This window comes from Corylus avellana, chromosome ca8 (assembly GCF_901000735.1).
Source record: "Corylus avellana chromosome ca8, CavTom2PMs-1.0".
In the NCBI taxonomy this organism is placed as follows: Eukaryota; Viridiplantae; Streptophyta; class Magnoliopsida; order Fagales; family Betulaceae; genus Corylus; species Corylus avellana.
In genome coordinates this window covers 743,526-766,421 of record NC_081548.1, presented here as the reverse complement: position 1 = coordinate 766,421, position 22,896 = coordinate 743,526, and the positions used below count along the sequence as shown (strand labels likewise).

Below are 22,896 nucleotides of genomic sequence, written 5' to 3'. Positions count from 1 at the left end.
AAAAAAACCATAGCAACCTCCATCGCTATAACAACTCTAACCCTTGTCTCGCACTAATGCCTTATTGTGATGTGCACGTGTCCCCTTCTATGCCTAATTAGCAAGCACAAGGAAAAGAAGGATCCATGTGATCCATGTTCGCGCATTACCAAATGCCCTAAGACCGAAAAATGATTTTCTTGAAAACATTATAGAAAATTACAATAAATATATATATATATATATATATATATATATATATATATATATATTTCATTCAATCATATTAACTTTAAATTACAATAATGTCCCGACCGAGTTTCGGTGATGACTTGGTAAGTCCCAACCAGGTCCAAGAGATTTCCCAATTCGGTCTCGATGAAGTTCCTACAATTGTCCAATTGGATCATGGCAAGTCCAGACTGAGGTTGATCCACAAGGTATAGTAAAGAGAAATCAAGTAAAATTTTTATTATAAAATTATTAGATTTTTTTTTTTTTTTTTTATACTAAGAAGTGGAGCAATAGGGTGAAATGCAGACTAAAATAACTTAATTAACATGGTGTTAAGAAAAAATTAATGAAAAAAACCCCAGGGCTTTAAATTTGTTTAAGGGGATCGGGGAATCAGTAGAAATAGTAGAAGGGAGGTACTAAAAACTGAACGTGGTATTGGCTATATTATATATGGTGGTGGTAGTATGTGGGAATTCCTGGAGACGAGGGCTCGAATCCCAACAGGCACATGGAAACCGACCTTAGCTCAGTTGGTAGAGCGGAGGACTGTAGTGGGTGTCGCCCTTAGCCATCCTTAGGTCGCTGGTTCGATTCCGACAGGTCGGACTTTTTGAAATGTTTGCCTTTTCTTTTTTCCTTTTTCCCAACACAAGGCCCCTGTTTCACAATCTAACCATGTAAAAGTATCCCAAAACAACCAAAGCTCTTTCACGCCTCTGTAGTTGTCCCTCACATATCTGGCATATCAGAGACAGACCGATCGAGTTCTGCATTTCTATGTTTAATTCTGGTCCTCCTTCCTTCAAACATGTTGGCTGCTGCTGCAGGATCAGACTAAACAAAGCAAAATTTCTTTGTATTTTGCTGTTGTTCTTGTTCTCTTCAACAAGTGGCAGATGAGACAAATTAACTTCTCAATTTCTTTATGGTTTCCGCAACTTTTTTTTTTTTTTTTTCCTGCAAACGGGGCAGCAGCCACGCATCTGAACTTTGTCTTTGTCTTTGCTGCAGCTGACAAAGTGATGAATTTTTGTGGCTTTTTATTGCTAAGGCTGCCCCTCTTTTGTTTGATTGCCAATTATTAAGCAAGGTACCTGTATTCAGCTTGTACTTTGCCTATTATAAATATAAGATTTTGCAAAATACAAGTATGCAATCAATGCAGCTGCATCAATTCCAGCAAGCACCAAATAAAAATAGTCAAGATGTGCCTTGTTAAGATTATCAGCAAACCAACTATTTTGGCCATTCCTGCCAGTTGCTTCCTCAATTATGGAAACGAGAAAGCTGCTTAAAAAATTTCCAACACCATCAATGCAGAGATAGAGGGCGAGACCCACACTCCTTAGTTCAATTGGGACTTGATCATAGAAGAATTCTTGCAGACCAATCATAGTGAAAGCATGAGCAATTCCAGACAGAACGTATTGAGGAACCAACCACAAATTACTCATTGGAATGGTCACATCTGGCATGTCAACCAGCCCATACTCTTGAGCTGTTTTGAGCCTTTTCATCTCAATTAGAGCTGCAACAACCATGCAGATGACAGATAGAACCATTCCAATTCCAATTCTCTGCAGCATCGTGATTCCATTAGGCTTCCTGGTGATAGCTCTTGCTATAGGAACAAAAATCAAGTCATATACGGGAATGAAAATGACAATGGCCATGCCTCTAAAGGCTTGTACTGAAGCGGGTATGTCAAAGCTAGGAAAAATTGTTCTGTCCATGGTAGCCCCTTGCTTTATAAAGAAAGTTGAGGTTTGTGCAAACACAATGCCATATCCCAAGCTTGTCACCCATATTGGAACAAGCCTAAGAGTCGCCTTTGCTTCTTCAACTTCATTGACAGTACAAACTTCGCCTTCTTCTTTTGAACCATTTGCAGACGGCAAGGCTTTGTTGAGGAACCTGGAACATAGAGGATCAAAATCGCTCTGCTAACGTGTTTATATCTAGAATAATACTGTATAGTAGCTTTTATGTCAAACACTTGAAAGAAAAAAGAAAAAAGAAAAAAAAAAATCAGTTAAAACATGCAACATTTGAAATGAGTATCATAAATATGGATGTCAGAGTCACTTAAAACACATCATGTTATTGTTAGCCAGTGTGACATGGATGTCATAAATAAGTACGAAAAGTAGCAACTAGCATTCCTCTTTTCTTTTTTTCTTTTTATCTTTTTTCCTTTTTGTTTGACATTATCATTGAATCGTTCTCTTACTTGAATTGTTCGGAGCAATGGTGCGGGAGGGCTCTACCAACTTCCTCTTCAGTAGCTACAGCCGAAGGTTTGGTCCGCCAGTTCCTCAGTGCAGCAACAAACACACGACCAATTCTCACAAATGGGCTTTTCCCCTTCCCTTCGACGCTATACCGATATGTCCTAGTACCAAGCAAAAAGACACCCAAAGCAAAGACCATCACAATACAGGGGATTCCAAATCCTAGACCCCAGATAAGGTTTTCTTGTATATAGCTCATCATCATTATTGTTACTGTGCCGCCCGCAACAACACCAAAGTTCCACCAATTGAAGAATGAGCTTTTGGATCTGCACTCGTCTGGATCTTGCCCATCAAACTGATTCGCCCCAAAAGCCTGAACACAAGGCTTGTGTCCGCCCTGCCCAACAGCAACTATATACAGAGATGCAAAGAACAGGATTTCTTGGAGCTGATTTGAAGAACCCAGTACGATTTTGGTGTCTAAGTAGTCAGAAGAAGTGCTTAGAGACGGAAGCATAGCCGACAGAGTCAACAAGAATAGTCCCTGTTTTTCAATTCAAAGATAGATTAGCAGAGGAATTTTCAATTTTTCTGTGTAGCAGCAACGTGTGAGAGAGAGAGAGAGAGAGAGAGGGGTGAACCAGGATGTAGATAAGAGAAGCAATGACAATAGTGCGGTAGCGGCCCAGAAAAGAATCGGCCACGAATGCACCCAAAAGCGGAAGCAACGACGCCGTTCCGGACCACGCGTTCACGTTCTCGGCGGCCGTGGCTGTGGACTGTCCCAGCGGCCCAGTGAGGTACGTTATGAGGTTGCAGCTGATCCCATAGTAAGAAAACCTCTCCGCAACTTCCACACCTAATTTGCTCGTGCCTGATAGTCAAACTCAAAAAAATTCTCTCATTTGCTTCTGAGTTAGATTCGGTGCGAGTGTTACCTATGACGAAGGATGCGGATCTCCAGCCGCCGGAGGTGTATCGGAGGACCGGACGGCCTTTGTAGTCAACGGCGCCATCGACGGTGCCTAATAGTAGTGGTGTTTCGATGGTGGGTGTGGTGGCCATTTCTTGATCGATGGCGAGTTCAAAGCCCCCTTGAAACAGAGGAAATTGAGAAATATTTCTTCCCAAAGTTGGCTTCTGATCTGCTACTCCATTTTAGGTTGCGCGGTCTGTTTGTCTGTTGATGTGTCTTTCATGATGTTTCATAGCGCCGCTTTTTTAATATATATATATAATATAGAAGTTCTATATGTATATATAATATAGAAGTTCTATATATTCATCTCATCCTTATGAATCTATAGAAGTTCTATATATATATATAATATAGAAGTTCTATATATTCATCTCTTCCTGATGATTTTCTAACCCTAAACATCGTTTGTGAAATTTTTTCAGCATCTGCCTCTCAAGACTTGCTCACTGCCGGCTGCTCTGTCTCACGGTTTCTCGTTTACCACGATTCTTTCTCACCTCGTCTCTGTCTCTGACTTACCTTGTCTCTGTCTCTGTTTCAGGTTTTGCTTTCTCACTGCAACTGCAAGTAGGGGTGTAAACGAGCCGAGCTTGAGCGAGCTTCCCTTGTTCAGGCTTGGCTCGTTTAAATTTTACTCGAGCTCGAGCTTGAGTCGAGCTTAAGGGCGAGCCAAAATAATCGAGCTCAAGCTAATAATAAGTCGAGCCGAGCCAGCTCGCGAGCTGGCTCTTATATTTAATGTTTTTGGTTTAAATTTTTTTTTTAACTTCAAGTACTCTTCAACGGCTTAAGAAGTTAGTTTGCATATGAGTATTTGCTTAACCTAGCTAGTCGAGTATGGAGCCTGAGTCAATACAGAAAGGCATTTGGTTTCAAAGAGAGATGATATATATCCTTTTATAGATAAGCAAACTTGGAGATTGATGTTTTCTTAAAAATGTGGGACAAGTTAACAGGTTGCATTCAGACTGCATTGGGATAACGCCCCCTACAAAAAAATATTTTTTTTAACGTCTCTCTCTCAATCCCCTCACCAGCCACAACGGATCTTTCACTTGAACTCTCATTTCCCACTCTCTCACTCTCGCTCACCAGACATGTAGTGATAGTGTTTGGGTCTGTTTGATTCTTCAATAGTTTATGCCTTTCGCAATCTCCCTCAATAGTTTCTGCTTGATTCTTCTTCCTTTCGTTTTGGTCTGCTCTAATTGAATCGAGGTCTTTTTAATGATTGTTCTCTCTTTTTGATCTCGAAGGGTCTAGAATTTTTCATTCTCTAACACTTAAATATAAATGCAATTTTAAGGTTTTAATAATTATGAGATTTATAATTAATTATGTATTACTTAGTTTATATATATATACACACACGAGCTTATACGAGCTGTTCACGAGCTTAGCCGAGTCGAGCCGAGCTTGCTTTGTTTAATATTCGAGCTAGGATTTGTGTTCATGAAGTGCTTCATTTAATATTCGAGTCGAGCACGAGCCGAGCTTATGCGAGCCAAGCCCGAACTTGCTCGCGAGACGCTTCGTTCACTTAACAGCCCTAGCTGCAAGCCATCACTGAGGTTGGAAGAGGATCTCTCCGGCTTTGCTTTCTCCCTCACGACATCCACCTATCGCACAAAACTGAAAATTTGACCAAAAGGCCAAAAAACCAAAAAAAAAGAGGAACCTGAAAAGGGCCAAAAAAAAAAAAAAAAACAAAAGGGAAAGGAAAAAAACATTTAAAGCGAGCTCAAAAAAAGCCTAATTTTCAAATTCGGTTAAAAAAGAAAGCCCAAACAAAGCCAAAAAGAGCAGTTAGTAAAAAGAGCGGTTATTTGGATGCAGTTAAACATTAACCAAATGGTTAATCGCCTAATAGTTAGCGGAGACGGTTGCGGTTAGCGGTTTTAGCCACTAACCGCTAACCGCAACCGCATGATCACCCCTAATGTTGTTTCATTTCATACAATGAAGTTAACGGTTTGGACGAACTTCTTAAAAATGATATGCATTTTAGCAAGCGACAAATATATATATTTTTTTATATTTTTTTTAATAACTTAAAAAATATATGTCACTTTTAAGGATTGGTTTAGGAAATTTTTGGCTTTAGAAATAAGCTATTTAAAAAAGAGTACTTTTATGAAATAAAGAAATTATAGAATTTATTATTTTTTAACCATCTTCATAGTGAGTGGATGAATATACCATTGAATTTACGTGAAGTTCACATGAGTCGACAAATCTAATAGTTAATTTATTAAATTTATAAAAAAAATATAGTTAAAAGACGGTGGTGTAACATGCCTTGTAAAAATATGATGATTAACATTACTAATGATAAATATAAACTTTGATCTTACCGTATTTTACCGGGCTGAATGTGTTTTTATTTTTTATATTTTTAGTATTATTATTGATTCCAGTTGTCATATTAGGACAATCACGTTTTGTCCATTTTAATTAAATATTGCCCACTCACTCATAAAGTTAATTATGATATTCTTTTTTCACCCAACCCTATCCATCTTAATTTGAGCTCTTATTTATTGGAGTAATAAGGGGTTTGGCTTTTATATTGGGACACGTTAATAAACAGATCGAGTCCTATTTATATGATCCTTTACAGTTATACCAAATCCCCGAGGTACTAAAAATATCATGAAGATCTATGAGGGTTTCGCAAAAACACGTAGTATAGTTGATAAGAATACCTTTCATCAGACGAGAGACAGTTGATTGCTCTCCACGAAATGAGGGGCAGATCACCACCATCAAGTGAGTGGCGTCCGGTCGCTTCTTATGAGGGTCAAAGATTGCAAACTCAAGTTTAGTTGGAAACTTGGACCTGCCTTGAGAGCCATATGGAAGAATGATCCATAGACTATAGGAAATCCTGGAGATCACGGCCTGAATTTCAACATCCTTAGATCACCGGTTGGTCGGACTTTTTGTTAGCCTTTTCTTACTCTTTTTTTTTTTTTTTGGTCAAACACAAGGCCTTGTTTTCACTCACTAACCATATAAAAGAATCCCAAAACAACCAAAGCTCTTTCACGGCTCTGTAGTTGTTGCTTACAAATCTGGCATGTCAAACACCTAATTCACCCCTCATTTGCAGCAATGCACCAACAGCAAGGCAAACTGTATTCAACTTGTACTTTGCCTATTATAAATGTAAGATTTTGCAAAATACAAGTATGCAGCGAATGCAACTGCACTGATTCCAGCAAGCACCAAATAAAAGTAGTCAAGATGTGCCCTATTAAGATCATCGGCAAACCAACTATCTCGGCCATCTCTGCCAGTTGATTTCTCAATGATGGAAACAAGAAAGCTACTTAAAAAACTCCCAACACCAACAATGCAGAGATAGAGGGCGAGACCCACACTCCTCAATTCAATTGGGACCTGATCATAGAAGAATTCTTGCAGACCAACCATGGTGAAAACATCACCAACTCCACACAAAACGTATTGAGGAACCAACCACAAAATACTCATTGGAATGGTCACATTTGGCATGTCAACCAGCCCATATTCTTGAGCTGTTTTGAGCCTTTTCATCTCAATTAGAGCTGCAACAACCATGCTGATTACAGATAAAAACATCCCAATTCCAATTCTCTGCAGTAGTGTGATGCCATTGAGCTTCCTGGTGAAAGTTCTTGCTATAGGAACAAAAATCAAGTCATATATGGGAATGAAAAGTACAATGGCCAGGCCCATGAAGCATTGTAGTGAAGCTGCTGGTATGTTGAAGCCAGGGAAAATTGTTCTATCCATTGTAGCCCCTTGCTTAGTAAAGAAAGTTGTGGTTTGTGCAAACACAATGCCGTATCCCAAGCTCGACGCCCAAATTGGAACAAGCCTAAGAGCTGCCTTTGCTTCTATAATCTCATTGACAGTACAAACTTCTCCTTTTGAATCATCTGTAGACAGCAGGGCTTTGTTGAGGAACCTACAACATAGAAGATCAAAATCGATCTGCAACGACTTTAGATTTGGAATAACTTTATTAAGTAGATTGTTATACAACTGCCATCTAATTAATGGGATAACATGACAGTATACATCAACTTTTAGATCAACAAGAACTTGTAAAAAAAATCAAGACAATGATCAATTTTTACTATAACATCATCTCAGTTGTAAGGCAATCGTATGACAATCTTCTAAATAGCATATTGCTACTCAATTGTATGACAGTCGTATACCAATCTACTAAATAACATTTCTCTTATATCTAAAATAGGAATTAAATTTGTTTTTTTCTTTCTTTTTTAAGTAATACTACTTTTCATACTCATGTCCCATTAGATAATATGACGTGTTTTAAGTAGTTAATACAGGAAGCAGAATAACGCTATTCTTTACATCCTTTTCATATCAGCTAACGTTCATGTCTGTCACTTCAAAAACAAACAAATAAAAAGCTACTTAAAACACGCAACCACGTTAATCAACCACGTTAATCAATGTAAAATGAGTGCCAAAATATGAATATAGATGTGAATCTTTTTTTCTTTTTTGTGTGACATGTTCATTGAATGGTTCTCTTACTTGAATTGTTCGGAGCTATGGTGCGGGAGAGCTGAAGGGGTGGTCCGCCAGTTCCTCAGTGCAGCAGCAAACACCCGACCAATTCTCACAAATGGGCTTTTCCCCTTCCCTTTGACACCATACCGATAAGTCATAGTACCGAGCAAAAAGACACCCAAAGCAAAGACCATGACAATACAGGGGATTCCAAATCCTAGACCCCAGCCAAGGTTGTCTTGTATATAGCTCATCATCATTACTGTCACTGTGCCGCCCGCACACACACCAAAGTACCACCAATTGAAGAATGAGCTTTTGGCTTTGCACTCCTCCGGATCTTGCCCATCAAACTGATCGGCCCCAAAAGCCTGAACACAAGGCTTGTGCCCCCCCTGCCCGACAGCTACTATATACAGAGATACAAACAATAAGATTTCTTGGACCTGATTTGAAGAACCCAGTTTGATTTTGGTGTCTAAGGAGTCGGAAGAAGTGCTTAGAGAAGGAAGCATAGCTGACAGAGTCAACAAGCATAGTCCCTGTGTTTCAATTCAAACATATATTAGTAGAGGAATTTTCAATTTTCTTGTTTAGCAGCAACATGAGAGAGACAGAGAGAGGGGTGGACCAGGATGTAGATGAGAGAAGAAATGACAATAGTGCGGTAGCGGCCCAGAAATGAATCGGCCACGAATGCCCCCAAAAGCGGAAGCAACGACACCGTTCCGGACCACGCGTTCACGTTCTCGGCCGCCGTGGCCGTGGACTGGCCGAGCCGCCCAGTGAGGTACGTTATGAGGTTGCAGCTGATCCCAGTATACGCGAACCTCTCCGCCACTTCCACACCTAATTTGCACGTGCCTAATACTCAAACTCAATAAAAGAAAAAAAATCCCTCCTTTGCTGATGAGTTAAGAGATTCGGAGCGAGTGTTACCTATGATGAAGGAAGTGGATCTCCAGCCGCCGGAGTTGGATCGGAGGACCGGACTGCCTTTGTAGTCAACGGCGCCATCGACGGTGTCTAATAGCAGTGGCGTTTCGATGGTGGGTGTGGTGGCCATTTCTTGACGGATGGCCAGTTCAAAGCCCACTTGAAACAGAGCAAAATTAAGAAATATCTTCTTTCCAAAATTTGCTTCTGGTCTGCTACTCCAATTTAGTTTTGAGAATTTTAGTTTGGGTAGTAGCGGTTGTTGGGCGGTCAGTTTGTCGGGGAGTTATACTAAAGTAACCGTATTTTGAGTTCATCATTGAAATTTCAAATTTGTGGGTTCCATATGTAGGACCATATGGCCCACAATCACAGTATCAGACGGACTCAATTTAGCTTCTTTTGTTTTTTACTAAAAGTTGACGCTTATAAAAGTATGTTTTTCAATGCTCTCAAAACCAGACGAATGCCACACGATAAGAGAATGTGTGGAGATGATGGCTCGAATCCCATGAAGTACATGAAAACCGACCTTAGCTCAGTTGGTAGAGCGGAGGACTGTAGTGGGTGTCGCCCTTAGCCATCCTTAGGTCGCTGGTTCGAATCCGGCAGGTCGGACTTTTTGTTTGTTTGCCTCTTCTTCTTTTTCTTTTTTTTCCGAACACGAGGCCCCTATTTTGTCGTTGTCTTTGCTTCAGCTGGCAACGTGACGAATTTTTGTTGCTTTTTATTGCTAAGGCTGCTCCTCTTTTGTTTGATTGTCAATTATACAGTATTTCTAAACTAATCCTGAAATGTAAGAATTGTAGTACAAGTGTCGGAGTTTCAAAGAATATCCCGGGGTGGCGGAGCTGCTGTCTGCGATGGCCGCCGGCTGGAATGCGAAGCTGATCGTCCAAGCGTGGCTCCGCGGGGAGCCAATCCTGACGAGCATCGGCCTCGCCATAGCCGCCCGCCACCCTTGCGGACGCCACTTGTGCATAGTCCCGGACGAGCAGTCGAGACAAGAGAACGTCGAGGCGGTACGGGCGTACGCCGACGTGTCTCCGGCGACGGAGGTTGTTGTGTGAGAGGCTGAGGTGGCAAAGGCGGGGCTGGTGGGGGTGGATTTTCTGGTGGTGGATCGCGAGCGCGGAGACTTCGCGAGGGTTTTGAGGGTTGCGAGGCTGAGCACAAGAGGTGCGGTTTTGGCATGCAAAAACGCGTGCAAAGGAAACGTTTCGGGGTTTCGATGGCATGGGGTGCTTGAGAGAGGGACACGTGTGGTGAGGACCGTGCTTTTGCCGATGGGGGAAGGGATCCGGTTTCCAGGAAGGGTCCTAGCCGTTGGATCAAGCACATCGATGGCCGGTCCGGTGAGGAGCATTTGTTCCGGTGGTGATTTCTTATATAATACATATATTTTACCTTCTGCAGTGCTTCTCACCCACTACCCCGAGGTATGATTATTCTTGCAGCCCATCTCGTATTTCAGCCATGGAAAAGGATGAACTTTATGTTATTTATTGTAATTTTAATATATATTTCTCAAAAAAAAAAAAAAATTGTAGTACAAAAACAAGTTATAATAATAATACTTATTTCAATTATAAAAAAAAAACATATTTAAATTTTTATTTGCCGCACCTTATTTGGTGACGGAAGGCGGCCCCCCTATGAGGAAAACCTCTGGGCGGCTTTCTCACTATATGAGTGGCGGCCCTTTTTATTTTTTAATTTTAAAAAAAAATTCATATATTTCTTTTAAATTATTACTTAATTATCAATGTCTTTATAATTAAATTACTAATTTTTTTTTTTTTTTTTTTTTTTTTTATATATGTCTACACAAGAGAGGAGAAGAAAATTTGAACTACTGACCTCCACTTCATTAAGTGTAATCTTAACTGATTGAACTACTTTTTAAGAGACAATTATTAAAATATAGTTAATATTTCTTTAGCAAAAAGACAAATATAACTATACAAATTGTTTAATAAAACAAAAATATTCTCATAAACTAAAAAACAAAAAACAAAAAAGTCATAATAATAAAATTTGCTACAACCACACCTAAATAGCCACATATGGGTGGCCGAAGCACCCCTTCAATCACCTCCCATTTGGTCAAAAGGGAGCCGACCACCCCATTTGGACTTTTTTTTTTTTTTTTTTTTTCTATTCAATAAAGGGAAACGGGTTACAGGACTGACTAATTGACTTCAAAAGGGGTGGGCACCCCAACAACACAGCCCAAAAAGTAAATGCAGTACAAATATAAGAACGAAATCTGGATCTGGTCCAAAAGGACCAAACAGCAGGCAATGGCATACAAGCCGGGCCTTTTCCAGGGCCGCACAAGGCGGTTACAAATTGCAAAGAGACTCGATAAAGAGTCCGATGCAGTAAAGGCAACAACCATGTTGTTGTAGGACAAACATTGCATAAACCGATTCGGAGCCGTAGAAGGCCAACCACCAGCAACAAAAATCACCCAAATAAGATCCATCCACTTCAGTACAAGGGGGTGAAAACCCACAGAAAATAACAACAAAGATAAAAAAACAACAACAGAAAAGCTGCAAAAAAACTACAGCAGAGGCAAAACAACAACAACCAGATTCTGAGCCATCACCGAAGATCGGAGGGCCAGAAACAGAAGAAACAAAAAAACCACACAGCACCGGTTGTGGGTGGTTAATTCACCCTCCATTATGGCAAAAGGAGCACTCGGTTCCATCATTTTTTTAGCTTTTAGTTTTCTTTTTTGAGTTTTTGATTTTTTATTTTTAATTAGGGTATTTTTGATATTTGGGGAAACCGACCCTCGGCATTAGTTTGGAGAGATATTGTGGGTGTGGCAGTTTAAAGAGGTATATGAAATTTTCTCTTTTTAATTGTACCTTTTTTTTTTTTTTTTTTCTTTTTTTAACTTTAAAAGGCAAAATTGTAATTTTACAAGTGTAGCAAGTGGTGTAAGTCATCAACTTTACTACGTGTCACCCAATGATTGATTGTGATGTGGATACATGTCATCTAATGTTTTTTTGTCAAATGGCTTGATGACATGAACTACTTTGGATGGATAGTTTACCTGACGATCTTCATGATATTTTTTGTACTTCAGTAATTAGTTAGATTCAACAAGAAATCCCATTAATCATAAAGTGCCTCTCCTGCACATGTAGTGCCTCTCCGAGCTTCCGGGCCAGTTCCGGCGAGCTTCTCGCCATCCTCCTCCCCTCCTCTTTCTGTTTGTCTTCTTTTCCTCGTTTTCTTCCTCTCTACTAGTACTCCTCTAGTGAGGTATTGTATTTACCTTGTGCTTGCTTAGCCTATTATAAATGTAAGATTTTGCAAAATACAAGAAGGCAACAAATGCTACTGCACTGAGTCCAGCAAGTAACCAATAAAAGTAATCAAGATGTGCCCTGTTAAGATTATCAGAAAACCAACTACTTCCGTCATCACTGCCGGTGACATCTTCGATGATAGTAACATGAAAGCTGCTTAAAAAACTGCCCACGCCGAAAATACTATAGTACAAGGCGAGACCCACACTTCTCAATTCAATTGGGACCTATTAAAATATAAATTAATTAATTAAATTCATTTATTTTTATCGGTTTAAGTGTTTGAAATAAATAATGATTTGTGCATACCTGATCGTAGAAGAACTCTTGTTGACCAATCAAGGCAAAAACATCAGCAATTCCAAACAAAACATATTGAGGAACCAACCAAAATATACTCATTGGAAGAATCACTTCTGGCATATCAACCAGCCCATATTCTTGAGCAGTTTTCAGCCTTTTTATTTCAACTAGAGCAGCAACTACCATGCAAATGACAGATAGAAGCATTCCAGTTCCAATTCGCTGCAGCATTGTGATGCCAGAGGGCTTCCTAGTGAAAGCTCTTGCTAGAGGAACAAAAAGGCGATCATATATGGGAATGATGAGCACAATGGCCAAGCCGATCAGGGATTGTAGTGAAGCGGCCGGTATATCGAAACCAGGGAAGATTGTTCTGTCCATTGTAGCGCCTTGCTTGGTAAAGAAAGCTGCGCATTGTGCATACACAATGGCATACACCAAGCTCGTAGCCCATATGGGGAAAAGCCTAAGAACTGCCTTTGCCTCTTCAACATCACTGACAGTGTAAATCTTGCTGCCTTCTTGTGAATTATCTGGAAACGTCAACAAGGCTTTGTTGAGGAACCTGCCACATTAGAGGATCAAGATAAGTTTTGATATAAGCAATTCATGGCTTTTTTTTTTTTTTTAAGAAGCAAACTTGCATATGTAGTTTCGAAATTTGTTTAATAGTTGGGATGATAGAGACTCTCAACAATTTTGTTAAGGAGCTTGGTCTGTTTAATTAAGTAGGTTGTGTTAGAATTAATCTATATAATTTTATACCAATGCGTCAATACGATCCAAACCCAACATACGTGCGACATATACAACTGACAATTTTTAACATAATTTGCGAACCCGCCACGAACTCAATATGAAATTAGCATGTTAAAGTTGAGTGATCTAATTCGTTTAATAAAACAGATTAGAGTATAATTGACCTATATAATCTTATATATATGCTCTGACATGACTCAAACCTGACATGCAAATACAAATTGCTACTCCCAAATTTAACCTTATCCCCCATGATAATTTTTTTTTTTTTTTTTTTTTTGAAGGTGTTAGGGACTTGTGATCAAGATAAATAAATGCATTTTTAATACCGCTAAAATGAATATTTATCATTTCTTATTTATATTTGCTTTTAGGATACGCACTGGTATTAAAGTAATAATTTAAATTCTTCCTCCCTTAATTTACTCTCATTTTAATTAAAAGTTTCATGTATGTATTGGTTCTCTTCACATTAAAGTGTATTGAATCATGTACCAATACTCACCAAAAAAAGAATCATGTACCAATAAAAAAACTATTTTACAGCATTTAAGTGAAATTCGATCGTCTTTCTAATGCACCCGTGTATATATATGATGAAATCTTTTCTCTTACTTGAATTGTTGATAGCTACGGTCCGGCGGGATTGGAAGAGCTTCCTCTTCAATAGCTATCGCCGAAGAGGAAGTCCGCCGATTCCTAAATGCAGCAACGAACACCCCACCAATTCTCAGAAACAGATTTTTCTCATCCCCTATGAGACTATAACGGTAAGTCCTGGTTCCAAGCAAGAAGACACCCAGTGCAACGACCATCACAACGCAGGGGATTCCGAATCCGAGACCCCAACTAAGGTAGTCTTGTACATAACTCAACACCAAAACTGTCACCGACAAACCCGAACATACACCAAACAACCACCAGTTAAAGAATGAGCTCTTGCCTCTGCATTCTTCTAGGTCTTCTCCGTCGAACTGGTTGGCTCCAAATGCCTGAACGCAGGGCTTGTGTCCTCCTTGCCCAATGGCTACTAGATATAGAGAGATGAAGAATAAAATCACTACGAGCTGATCATTTGAAGAAGACGACATAATTTTGGTGGCGCCTACGTGGCCGGAAGTACTGACAGAAGGAAGCATTGCCGACAGAGTCAACAAGCCTAGTCCCTGTCGAAGATGATTAATTAAGAAAAGAAAAGAAGAAAAACCCGACATGATGAACATTTCCCGGGAAATCTTACAATTATGAAGTATAATTATAGACACTTCATTTTGTTTCGGGTGAGACGCGCGGTTGATGTGAATCTGTAGTTTTAAAACGTTCGATTTAAATATGTGACTTTTAAAAACATCTAATGACGTACGTTTGATAAAATCGCAATTATTAAACACAATCTGCAACGTTAATACAATTTTTATAATTTTATTTAGAATTAAACTTTTGACTCGTAAAATCACAAGGCAAATTGGGTTCACATAGCCTTAAGCATGTAGTTTTCACTATTAGTATGACTTTATGGACTTATGAGTTATGAGAGATTCGAATACCCTCTTGGCCTCTTCCATGAAAAACCCAAACATATCCCCCATTAAGGTGAAACAATATCCACTTATCCTCTCGTTCTCGTATAGACAAACTCTTTCTTTTTCTTTTTTTTTCTTTTTTTTTTTGAAAAAAAAAAACGCCCATTGAAAATAAAATTAAAATAATATCACCCCACGAAACGCATTAAAATAAAATTAATTTTCAGTTTCTTATCTCATCAACTTTGCCTGCTTTTAAGTCCCTGGTAGGTACCAGTGGCCACTGCCATAGCCCAAAGCACAAGTGGAATGTTTTGCAGGAGATCGAGAAAGAGAAAAGAGAGAGAGGCACGTACCACTTACCAGGATGTAGATGAGAGAGGCAAAAAGAATGGTGCGGTAGCGGCCGAGAAAAGAATCAGCCACAAAAGCACCCAACAAAGGCAGCAGCTGCGCCGTGCCCGCCCACGCGTTCACGTTCTCCGCCGGCGTGGCCGTTGACTGCCCCTGTGAATCCGTCAAATACGTTATAAGGTTGCAGCTTATCCCAAAATATGCAAACCTCTCCGCCACTTCCACGCCTAGCTAGTAATTAATTAAGCACGTAAACAAAAAGAGCAAATCAAATTTCTTAAAATATATTTAAATATGCATTTAATAATTAGCTTAATTACCTATGAGGAAAGAAGCGGACCTCCAGCCGCCGGAGTTGGCTCTGAGAGCCGGGTTGCTTTGTAGTCAACAACACCGTCGACGACGATGCCTTGCACTAGCGGAGTCTGCGCATCCGGTGACTCGGCGTCAGAAAAGTGAGAGATGGCCATAATTTCTTTGCTGTTTTTGCAATGAACTTTACTGATCGATGAGCTTTTTGTGTATCGCAATTATCAAATAGCTAGTGCGCTTTTTTTTTTTGTCAATGTCAAATCAATGGATTGAATTATTGGGTTTGCTTCAACCCTCCGCATCCGTTGGTTTTGTCGTTTGTGTTGGCTGTGATCATTAGAGTGATTAGATTTAAAGTCAGAAACATTTCGATGTTAAGTATGATTAGATTCGTGACGCACTAGACGGAAAGTTGTTACTTATCTAATTTAAAATTTTTTACAATGGTGTAAGAGAAGTTTATTGCTTTACTGTCTGATTTAACCTAAAACTTTCACGGTAAACGTACGTAATATTGCTAAAATTTTACTACGAGGATTTCTTATATTAATAGATCAATATCATTTAAACTCAAAATTAATAATTATAATTTATTTCAAACCTAATCATAAAAGGCAAGAATTGGTATAACACAAGTTATAATAATACTTATTTTAATTACAAAACAAAAAAAAAAAATACATACTTAAACTTTTATTAGTCGCACCTTATATTATTTGGTGACGGAAGGGGTAGCTCCCTCTAAGGATCGCTTCTCATCTGATGAAAGCCAGCTTTCCCCTCCTCCCTATATGAGGGGCAGTCCTCTTTATTTTCTATTTTTATTTTTTTTATAGAAATGTCTACATATTACCATCAAATTACTATTTAATTGTCAATGTCTCTTCCTCCAAATTAGCAAAAACTGTTTATGTTCCTTCAAAACTAACAAAAAGACAAAAATGACTAAATAATATTAAGAGAGTGGCTAAATCATCCCTAATAGCCATGAGGTGGATCAACCACCCACAAATATGGCCAAAGTTTGGCTGAACCATCCTTCGGCCATTTGGGGGTGGTTCGATTTTCTCTCATTTGGTCAAAGGGGTCGCTCGGCCACCCACCCTTCCAGCAACTTTTTATTTATTTTTTTAATTTTTAGTTATTTGAGTTTTTATTTTTATTTATTTTAATTTTACCTTTATTTTTATTAAGGGTATTTATGTTATTTATTAATTTAGAGAGACATAGACAGTTGAGTAGTAATTTAAAGGTACACATGAATTTTTATCTTTTTTTTATTGTACTTTTGGTTTCCTTAGAAATAAAATTGTAATTTTACAACTATAGCAAGCGTTGTGAGTCGTGTCAATACATGATTGATTGTGATGTTGATCTACCTCATCTAATAGTTTTTGTCAAATAGCTTGATGACACGAACAACTTTGGATGGATAAATATTCTTAATGATATCTTTTGTAGTTCAGGAATTAGTTGGGTACAACAAGAAATCCCATTGATCATAAAAGTAACTTTCTCTCTTTTATTTGAGCAGAATCTTTATGGATTCTTTTTCTTTAATAAGGGGAGGTTGTCGGCACAATCTTTAGACTTGAGTCTATGTTCCTTTAAGATTTCAAACCTCTATCATCTTTATAATGTTCTTTCAATATATTATGTTGGACGAGGAGTGAACTTGGATTTCATGATATCACATTAAATTAATTTGTTTAAATTAAGGAATAGTTCGTTAGACATACAATTTCTATTTTCTTCTCTTGCCAAGTTTTGGCTTCAATAAGCAATGATCTGTCCTTTGAGTATTATGCCTTCCTGCACTCTTCATCTAGTGCCTCTCTGCTCTTCCGGCATGCTTCTCGTCGTCCTCCTCTTTCTGTTTGTCTTCTTTTCCTCCTCTCCTCCTCCTCGTTCTCTTCTTCTTCTTCCTCTCTATTTTGGCGGAGTATATTTACCTTGTACTTAATCTATTATAAATGTAAGATTTTGAAAAATACAAGAAGGCAACATATGCTACTGCGCTGAGTCCAGCAAGCAGCCAATAAAAGTAATCAAGATGTGCCCTGTTAAGATTATTAGAAAACCAACTATTTTCGCCATCACTGCCGGTGACATCCTCGATAATAGTGACAAGAAAACTGCTTAAAAAGCTACCCACGCCGAGAATACTAAGGTAGAGGGCGAGACCCACACTCCTCAATTCAATTGGGACCTGTTAAAATATAAATTAAATAATTAAATTTATCAATTTTTATTTGCTTAAGCATTTAGAATAAATAATAATTTAACCAGACCTGATCATAGAAGAACTCTTGCATACCAACCAAGGCAAAAACATCAGCAATTCCAGACAAGACATATTGAGGAACCAACCACAATATACTCATTGGAAGAGTCACTTCTGGCATATCAACCAACCCATATTCTTGCGCCGTTTTCAGCCTTTTTATTTCAATTAGAGCAGCAACAATCATGTCAATGATAGATAAAAGCATCCCAGTTCCAATTCTTTGCAGCATCGTGATGCCAGAGGGCTTCCCAGTGAAAGCTCTTGCTAGAGGAACAAAAAGGCGATCATATATGGGAATGATGAGCACAATGGCCAGGCCAATCAGGGATTGTAGTGAAGCGGCTGGTATATTGAAGCCATGGAAGATTGTTCTGTTCATTGTAGCGCCTTGCTTGGTAAAGAAAGTTGTGCATTGTGCATACACAATGGCATACACCAAGCTCGTAGCCCATATGGGGAAAAGCCTAAGAACTGCCTTTGCCTCTTCAACATCATTGATAGTGTAAATCTTCCTGCATTCTTTTGAATTATCTGGGAACGTCAACAAGGCTTTGTTGAGGAACCTGCCACATTAGAGGATGAAGATAAGTTTTGATGTAAGTAATTCATAATTTAAATCATGACTCTATTAATTTACTCTCATTTTAATTAAAAGTTGGACAAAAATTTCTTCCAAATCAGTTTGAAAGAAATTTCCTTTAACCTACTTCAATAGGTGACAAGTGTCATCTCTCACACATTTTTTTAAAAATATTTTTAAGAGTCATTTATTGTCATTCTACTAACTTATGAATCTAAACATTAATTTTTTAGAAACTCGAAAATGTTGAATGACACTTACCACTTACTGAAATGGGTTAAAGGAAATTTCCGAAATTTGTGTCTTTAAAATTAAGTTTTCATGTATTGTACCTCACTGAAGTAATGATTCAACAAACGACATTAAATGACCATTGAAAAAACCATTTTTGCTAGGCCTGGGTATCGGTTAAAACGGTCCGGTTTTGGCTCTTATCGGTTATTAACCGATAATTTTCGATTAAACGGTTTATTAACCGATACTGAACCAATAAGAATTTTAACCGAAATTATCGGTTATAACGGTACATGGTTAAACGGTTCGGTTAAATCGGTTACCCGGTTTAACTGTGGGCTTTATATTGATTTATTTTGTTGGGCCAAAAATGAGTTTTTTTTTTTACTTTTGAGAGCCCAAATACTTTTTGTTGGGACCCAAATATTTGTTTTGGGGCTAAAAATTGAAGCTTTTATATATATATATATATATATCTATATATATATATATATATATATATATATATATAAAATACATTTTTCCTAAGCAAATAGACTAATTAACATAATGAATGCTAATTAGACTAACAAAACTAGTTAATGAAAAATGCTTTCACCAAAGGCAAAGAAATCTCATCCAATGCCATCATTAAAAAAAAATCAAACATACCCAAACCAAAATTAAGATAAGATTACATAGGTATATGTATAATCTCAAAACTATGTCGTTTTGGTATCCCTACTTAACGATTTATATCGGTTAAACGATTAACCGATATGAAATTTCTAACCAGACCGAACCGAACCGATAAGCATACCGGTATAAAAAAATTTAACCGATAAGAATATCGGTATATCAATTACGGTTAATATCAGTTCGGTTGAAACCGGTGCACGGCCAGTAATCGGTAACCGGTTAATCTGCCCACCCCTAATTTTTGCAGCATCTAAGTCAAATTGAAATATTTTCTCTTACTTGAATTGTTGATAGCTACGGTCCGGCCGGAATGGAAGAGCTTCCTCTTCAATAGCAATTGCCGGAGGGGAAGTCCGCCGATTCCTAAATGCCGCAACGAACACCCGACCAATTCTCAGAAACGGATTTTCCTCATCCCCTACGAGACTATACCGGTAAGTCCTAGTTCCAAGCAAGAAGGCACCCAGAGCAACGACCATCACAATGCAGGGGATTCCAAATCCGAGACCCCAGCTAAGGTTGTCTTGTACATAACTCAACACAAAAACTGTCACCGACCCACCCGAACATACACCAAAAAACCACCAGTTAAAGAATGAGCTCTTGGCTCTGCATTCTTCTGGATCTTCTCCGTCGAACTGATCGGCTCCAAACGCTTGAACGCAGGGCTTGTGTCCTCCTTGCCCAATGGCTACTAGATAGAGAGAGAAGAAGAATAAAATCACTACGAGCTGATCATCTGAAGAAGACGACATGATTTTGGTGGCGCCTACGTGTCCGGAAGTACTGACAGAAGGAAGCATTGCCGACAGAGTCAACAAGCCTAGTCCCTGTCAAAGAAAATATAAAAAGAAAACAAAAAAATCGACATGCTTAAACATTATATCTTTCTTTCTTTTTCTTTTTTTTTGAGTAGATAAACATTATATCTTTTAAACAAGTACTAATATTATCTTTAATTCTTAGGGTATATGTACGGTTGTACCATTATACAATTATTTATTTATATTCCAGAGTTTTTTTTTTTTTACATTTTATCAATCATATTCTAAAAGTGATAAATACCAATCTTATAAAATTTCAATTATTTAAATTTTAGCCCATACCCGAATAAGATAAGATTCAAAAATACCTCGAATAAGGTGAGGCGCAAAATCAAATGCCATCTTTTAACATAAAGAATGCAATGGATAGCTCTATAGCCATTGGCCACCATATGGACCAATTATTTCCACAAATGTCAACATACTATTACTATATATTCTTATAATATCTTCCAATTTATTTTCTTGTTTAAAAAAAAAAAAAACCAATTTATTAAAGAAGTAAGCAAAGAATATCACCCCACGAAACCCATTAAAATAAAATTAATATTCAGTTTCTTATCTCAACTTTGCCTTTTAAGTCCCTGGTAGGTACCACTGGCCACTGCCATAGCCCAAAGCACAAGCGGAATGTTTTGCAGGAGAGAAAGAGAAAACAGAGAGAGGCATCATGCACTCACCAGGATGTAGATGAGAGAGGCAATAAGAATGGTGCGGTAGCGGCCGAGAAAAGAATCAGCCACAAAAGCACCCAACAAAGGCAGCAGCTGCGCCGTGCCCGCCCAAGCGTTCACGTTCTCCGCCGCCGTGGCCGTTGACTGCCCCAGTGAATCCGTCAAATACGTTATAAGGTTGCAGCTTATCCCATAATACGCAAACCTCTCCGCCACTTCCACGCCTAGCTAGTAATTAATTAAGCACGTAAACAAAAAAAAGTAAAATCAAATTTCTTAAAATATATTTAAATATGTATTTAATAATTAGCTTAATTACCTATGAGGAAAGAAGCGGACCTCCAGCCGCCGGAGTTGGCTCTGAGTGCCGGGTTGCCTTTGTAGTCAACAACACCGTCGACGACAGTGCCTTGCACTAGCGGAGTCTGCGCATCCGGAGAGCCGGCGTCGGAAAGGTGAGAGATGGCCATAATTTCTTTGCTGTTTTTGCAATCAACTTTAGTCTATATAATGTATCGCAGATTCGCAATCATGAAATAGTACCTTTTTTTTTTTTTTGTCAATGTCAATGGATTGAATTATTGGGTTTGCTTCGACCGCCCACATCCGTTGGTTTCTGTTATAACGATCATGCTGGTCCCCCTTTTTACTGTCACTGGAGCACCCTAGAATTATTGCTTTGCATCCTTAGAAATCTAACTTTAATTAGGCGTCAACTTTTAGAACCGCTAATCGTTTTTAAAATGGTTAATAAAAATCACTAACTGTTAAGCGGTTAGCGGTTATTGAGTTTTTGAAAACCGCTAACCGCTTTTTTTAAATATATAGTTTTATTATAGATATATTTCATATAATATATTTATTTGTATGTTGTATACAAGACTACAAGTGAAGTGATAATTTACAAAAATTATTCTAATTTTATTTGTATTATATGTTGGATAAATTCGTAGAGGGTGACCAACAAGGATTTTGGAATATAGGCCATGAAAAGGAAAAAAAAAAAAATTGTTTAAAGTGAGTTAAAGTAAGCCCCAAAATCAGTCCAAAACCGGCCCAAAAAAATGTCCAAAAAAAGCAGTTAGTTAAAAAAGGTTATTCAAATGCGGTTAACCGCGGAGGCAGTTGGTAAAATTTACTAACTGCAACCGCCTTTTCACCCTAAGCTTTAATGAATTTGTTCTTGTTTTTTTAATACAATTTTAAGATTTGGCTAATTAGGCTATTTAATTTTTGGGTTTTTTCTTTTCTTTTTTTTTTTCCTTTTTGAGTCATCCTACTCTAATAACCCTCTTGGTGACTATAACAATTTTGAGGATAGAAAATGTTGATGCATCTAATTAATACTAGCTGATAAATAAATAAGTGTACTTCTTATGACAGTGTTATAAGGGACATTTTATTCATTTACCATCTAATTTAACCTAAAACCTTAACAGAAAGCAAGATATTTTTAACTTTATAAACTTGAATACACGACATTGAGAGTTTTTAAACTTTAAAAGTGTAATTACAAAAGTAATGAAATATAAAGGGTTTACAATGGTTTTTTAGTCAAATTAAGATTAGAGTTTCCTCACCAAATTTGATAAATGCATTTGACCTCACCAAAGATTAGAGTTTCTTTCCTCAAATCTTTTTTAGTCAAAATGAGTTAGAGTGCACGCAAAGTACTTCTTCACGTGGTATAGCTCACTTAGCTGACAGCTGTCCCCCACCCCACCTTTTTTCCCAATTGAAATGGAAGAAAACCAAAATCTCCAGTACTCGATGTCAATGGAGCCCAAAATCATAATTAGCTAATTGGTGAAGTTTTTGAATTGTTGTGTCCAAATTAAATTTTGAGCTTTTCTAAGGATACGAATCATAGAAGAATTTTCAATTATTGGGTTAAAATTAACATCTCCTATTAGTTTCACACGAATCCCTTTAACTTGGGTTAAAAGAATTTCTGCAATTCAATTTTTTAAATTGACACGTATTTAATAGACTAAATTGCAGTTAATTTACCTCATTCGTCAATTTTTGCCGTTAAAACTCTTAAAAAGACAAAATTACCCTTTAATTTTCCTTTTATTAAAAAAAATTGAAAAAAAAATGAAAAAAAAGGGTCACACCCAACAGTGGGTCACCTTATGATT

At 38.0% G+C, this 22,896-nt stretch overlaps 1 protein-coding gene, 2 non-coding genes and 2 pseudogenes across 3 annotated transcripts; 3 read left to right on the top strand and 2 right to left on the bottom strand.

Moving 5' to 3' along the window:
- Positions 1-731: 731 nt before the first annotated feature.
- Positions 732-822, top strand: TRNAY-GUA (transfer RNA tyrosine (anticodon GUA)). The gene is given in 2 exon segments: positions 732-768; positions 787-822. It is a non-coding gene; the product is annotated as a tRNA-Tyr (tRNA).
- A 43-nt stretch (positions 823-865) lies between these two features.
- On the bottom strand, positions 866-9,123 carry LOC132190549 (uncharacterized). The gene is made up of 8 exons (XM_059605572.1): positions 8,899-9,123; positions 8,591-8,808; positions 7,984-8,501; positions 6,582-7,381; positions 3,389-3,475; positions 3,092-3,309; positions 2,447-2,994; positions 866-2,130 (listed from the first exon to the last, which is right to left on the bottom strand). The coding sequence occupies exons 1-8, from the start codon at positions 9,023-9,025 to the stop codon at positions 1,317-1,319; spliced, it is 3,330 nt and encodes a 1,109-aa protein (XP_059461555.1). The 5' UTR covers positions 9,026-9,123; the 3' UTR covers positions 866-1,316.
- A 256-nt stretch (positions 9,124-9,379) lies between these two features.
- On the top strand, positions 9,380-10,325 carry LOC132189446 (uncharacterized; annotated as a pseudogene).
- TRNAY-GUA (transfer RNA tyrosine (anticodon GUA)) lies at positions 9,423-9,513 on the top strand. The gene is given in 2 exon segments: positions 9,423-9,459; positions 9,478-9,513. It is a non-coding gene; the product is annotated as a tRNA-Tyr (tRNA).
- Positions 10,326-11,834: 1,509 nt separating the features above from the next.
- On the bottom strand, positions 11,835-21,290 carry LOC132189296 (uncharacterized; annotated as a pseudogene).
- Between the last annotated feature and the right edge of the window lie 1,606 nt (positions 21,291-22,896).

Excerpts from the sequence above, each read along its gene's own strand:
- LOC132190549 (XM_059605572.1), bottom strand. The coding sequence starts at position 9,025 with ATGGCCACCACACCCACCATCGAAACGCCACTGCTATTAGACACCGTC. Across the intron at positions 3,476-6,581 it reads TTACATTTATAATAGGCAAA|GCACCGTCGATGGCGCCGTT; the intron begins GTACAAGTTGAA and ends CACTACTATTAG. Across the intron at positions 2,131-2,446 it reads CATTGCTCCGAACAATTCAA|GTTCCTCAACAAAGCCTTGC; the intron begins GTAAGAGAACGA and ends TCTATGTTCCAG.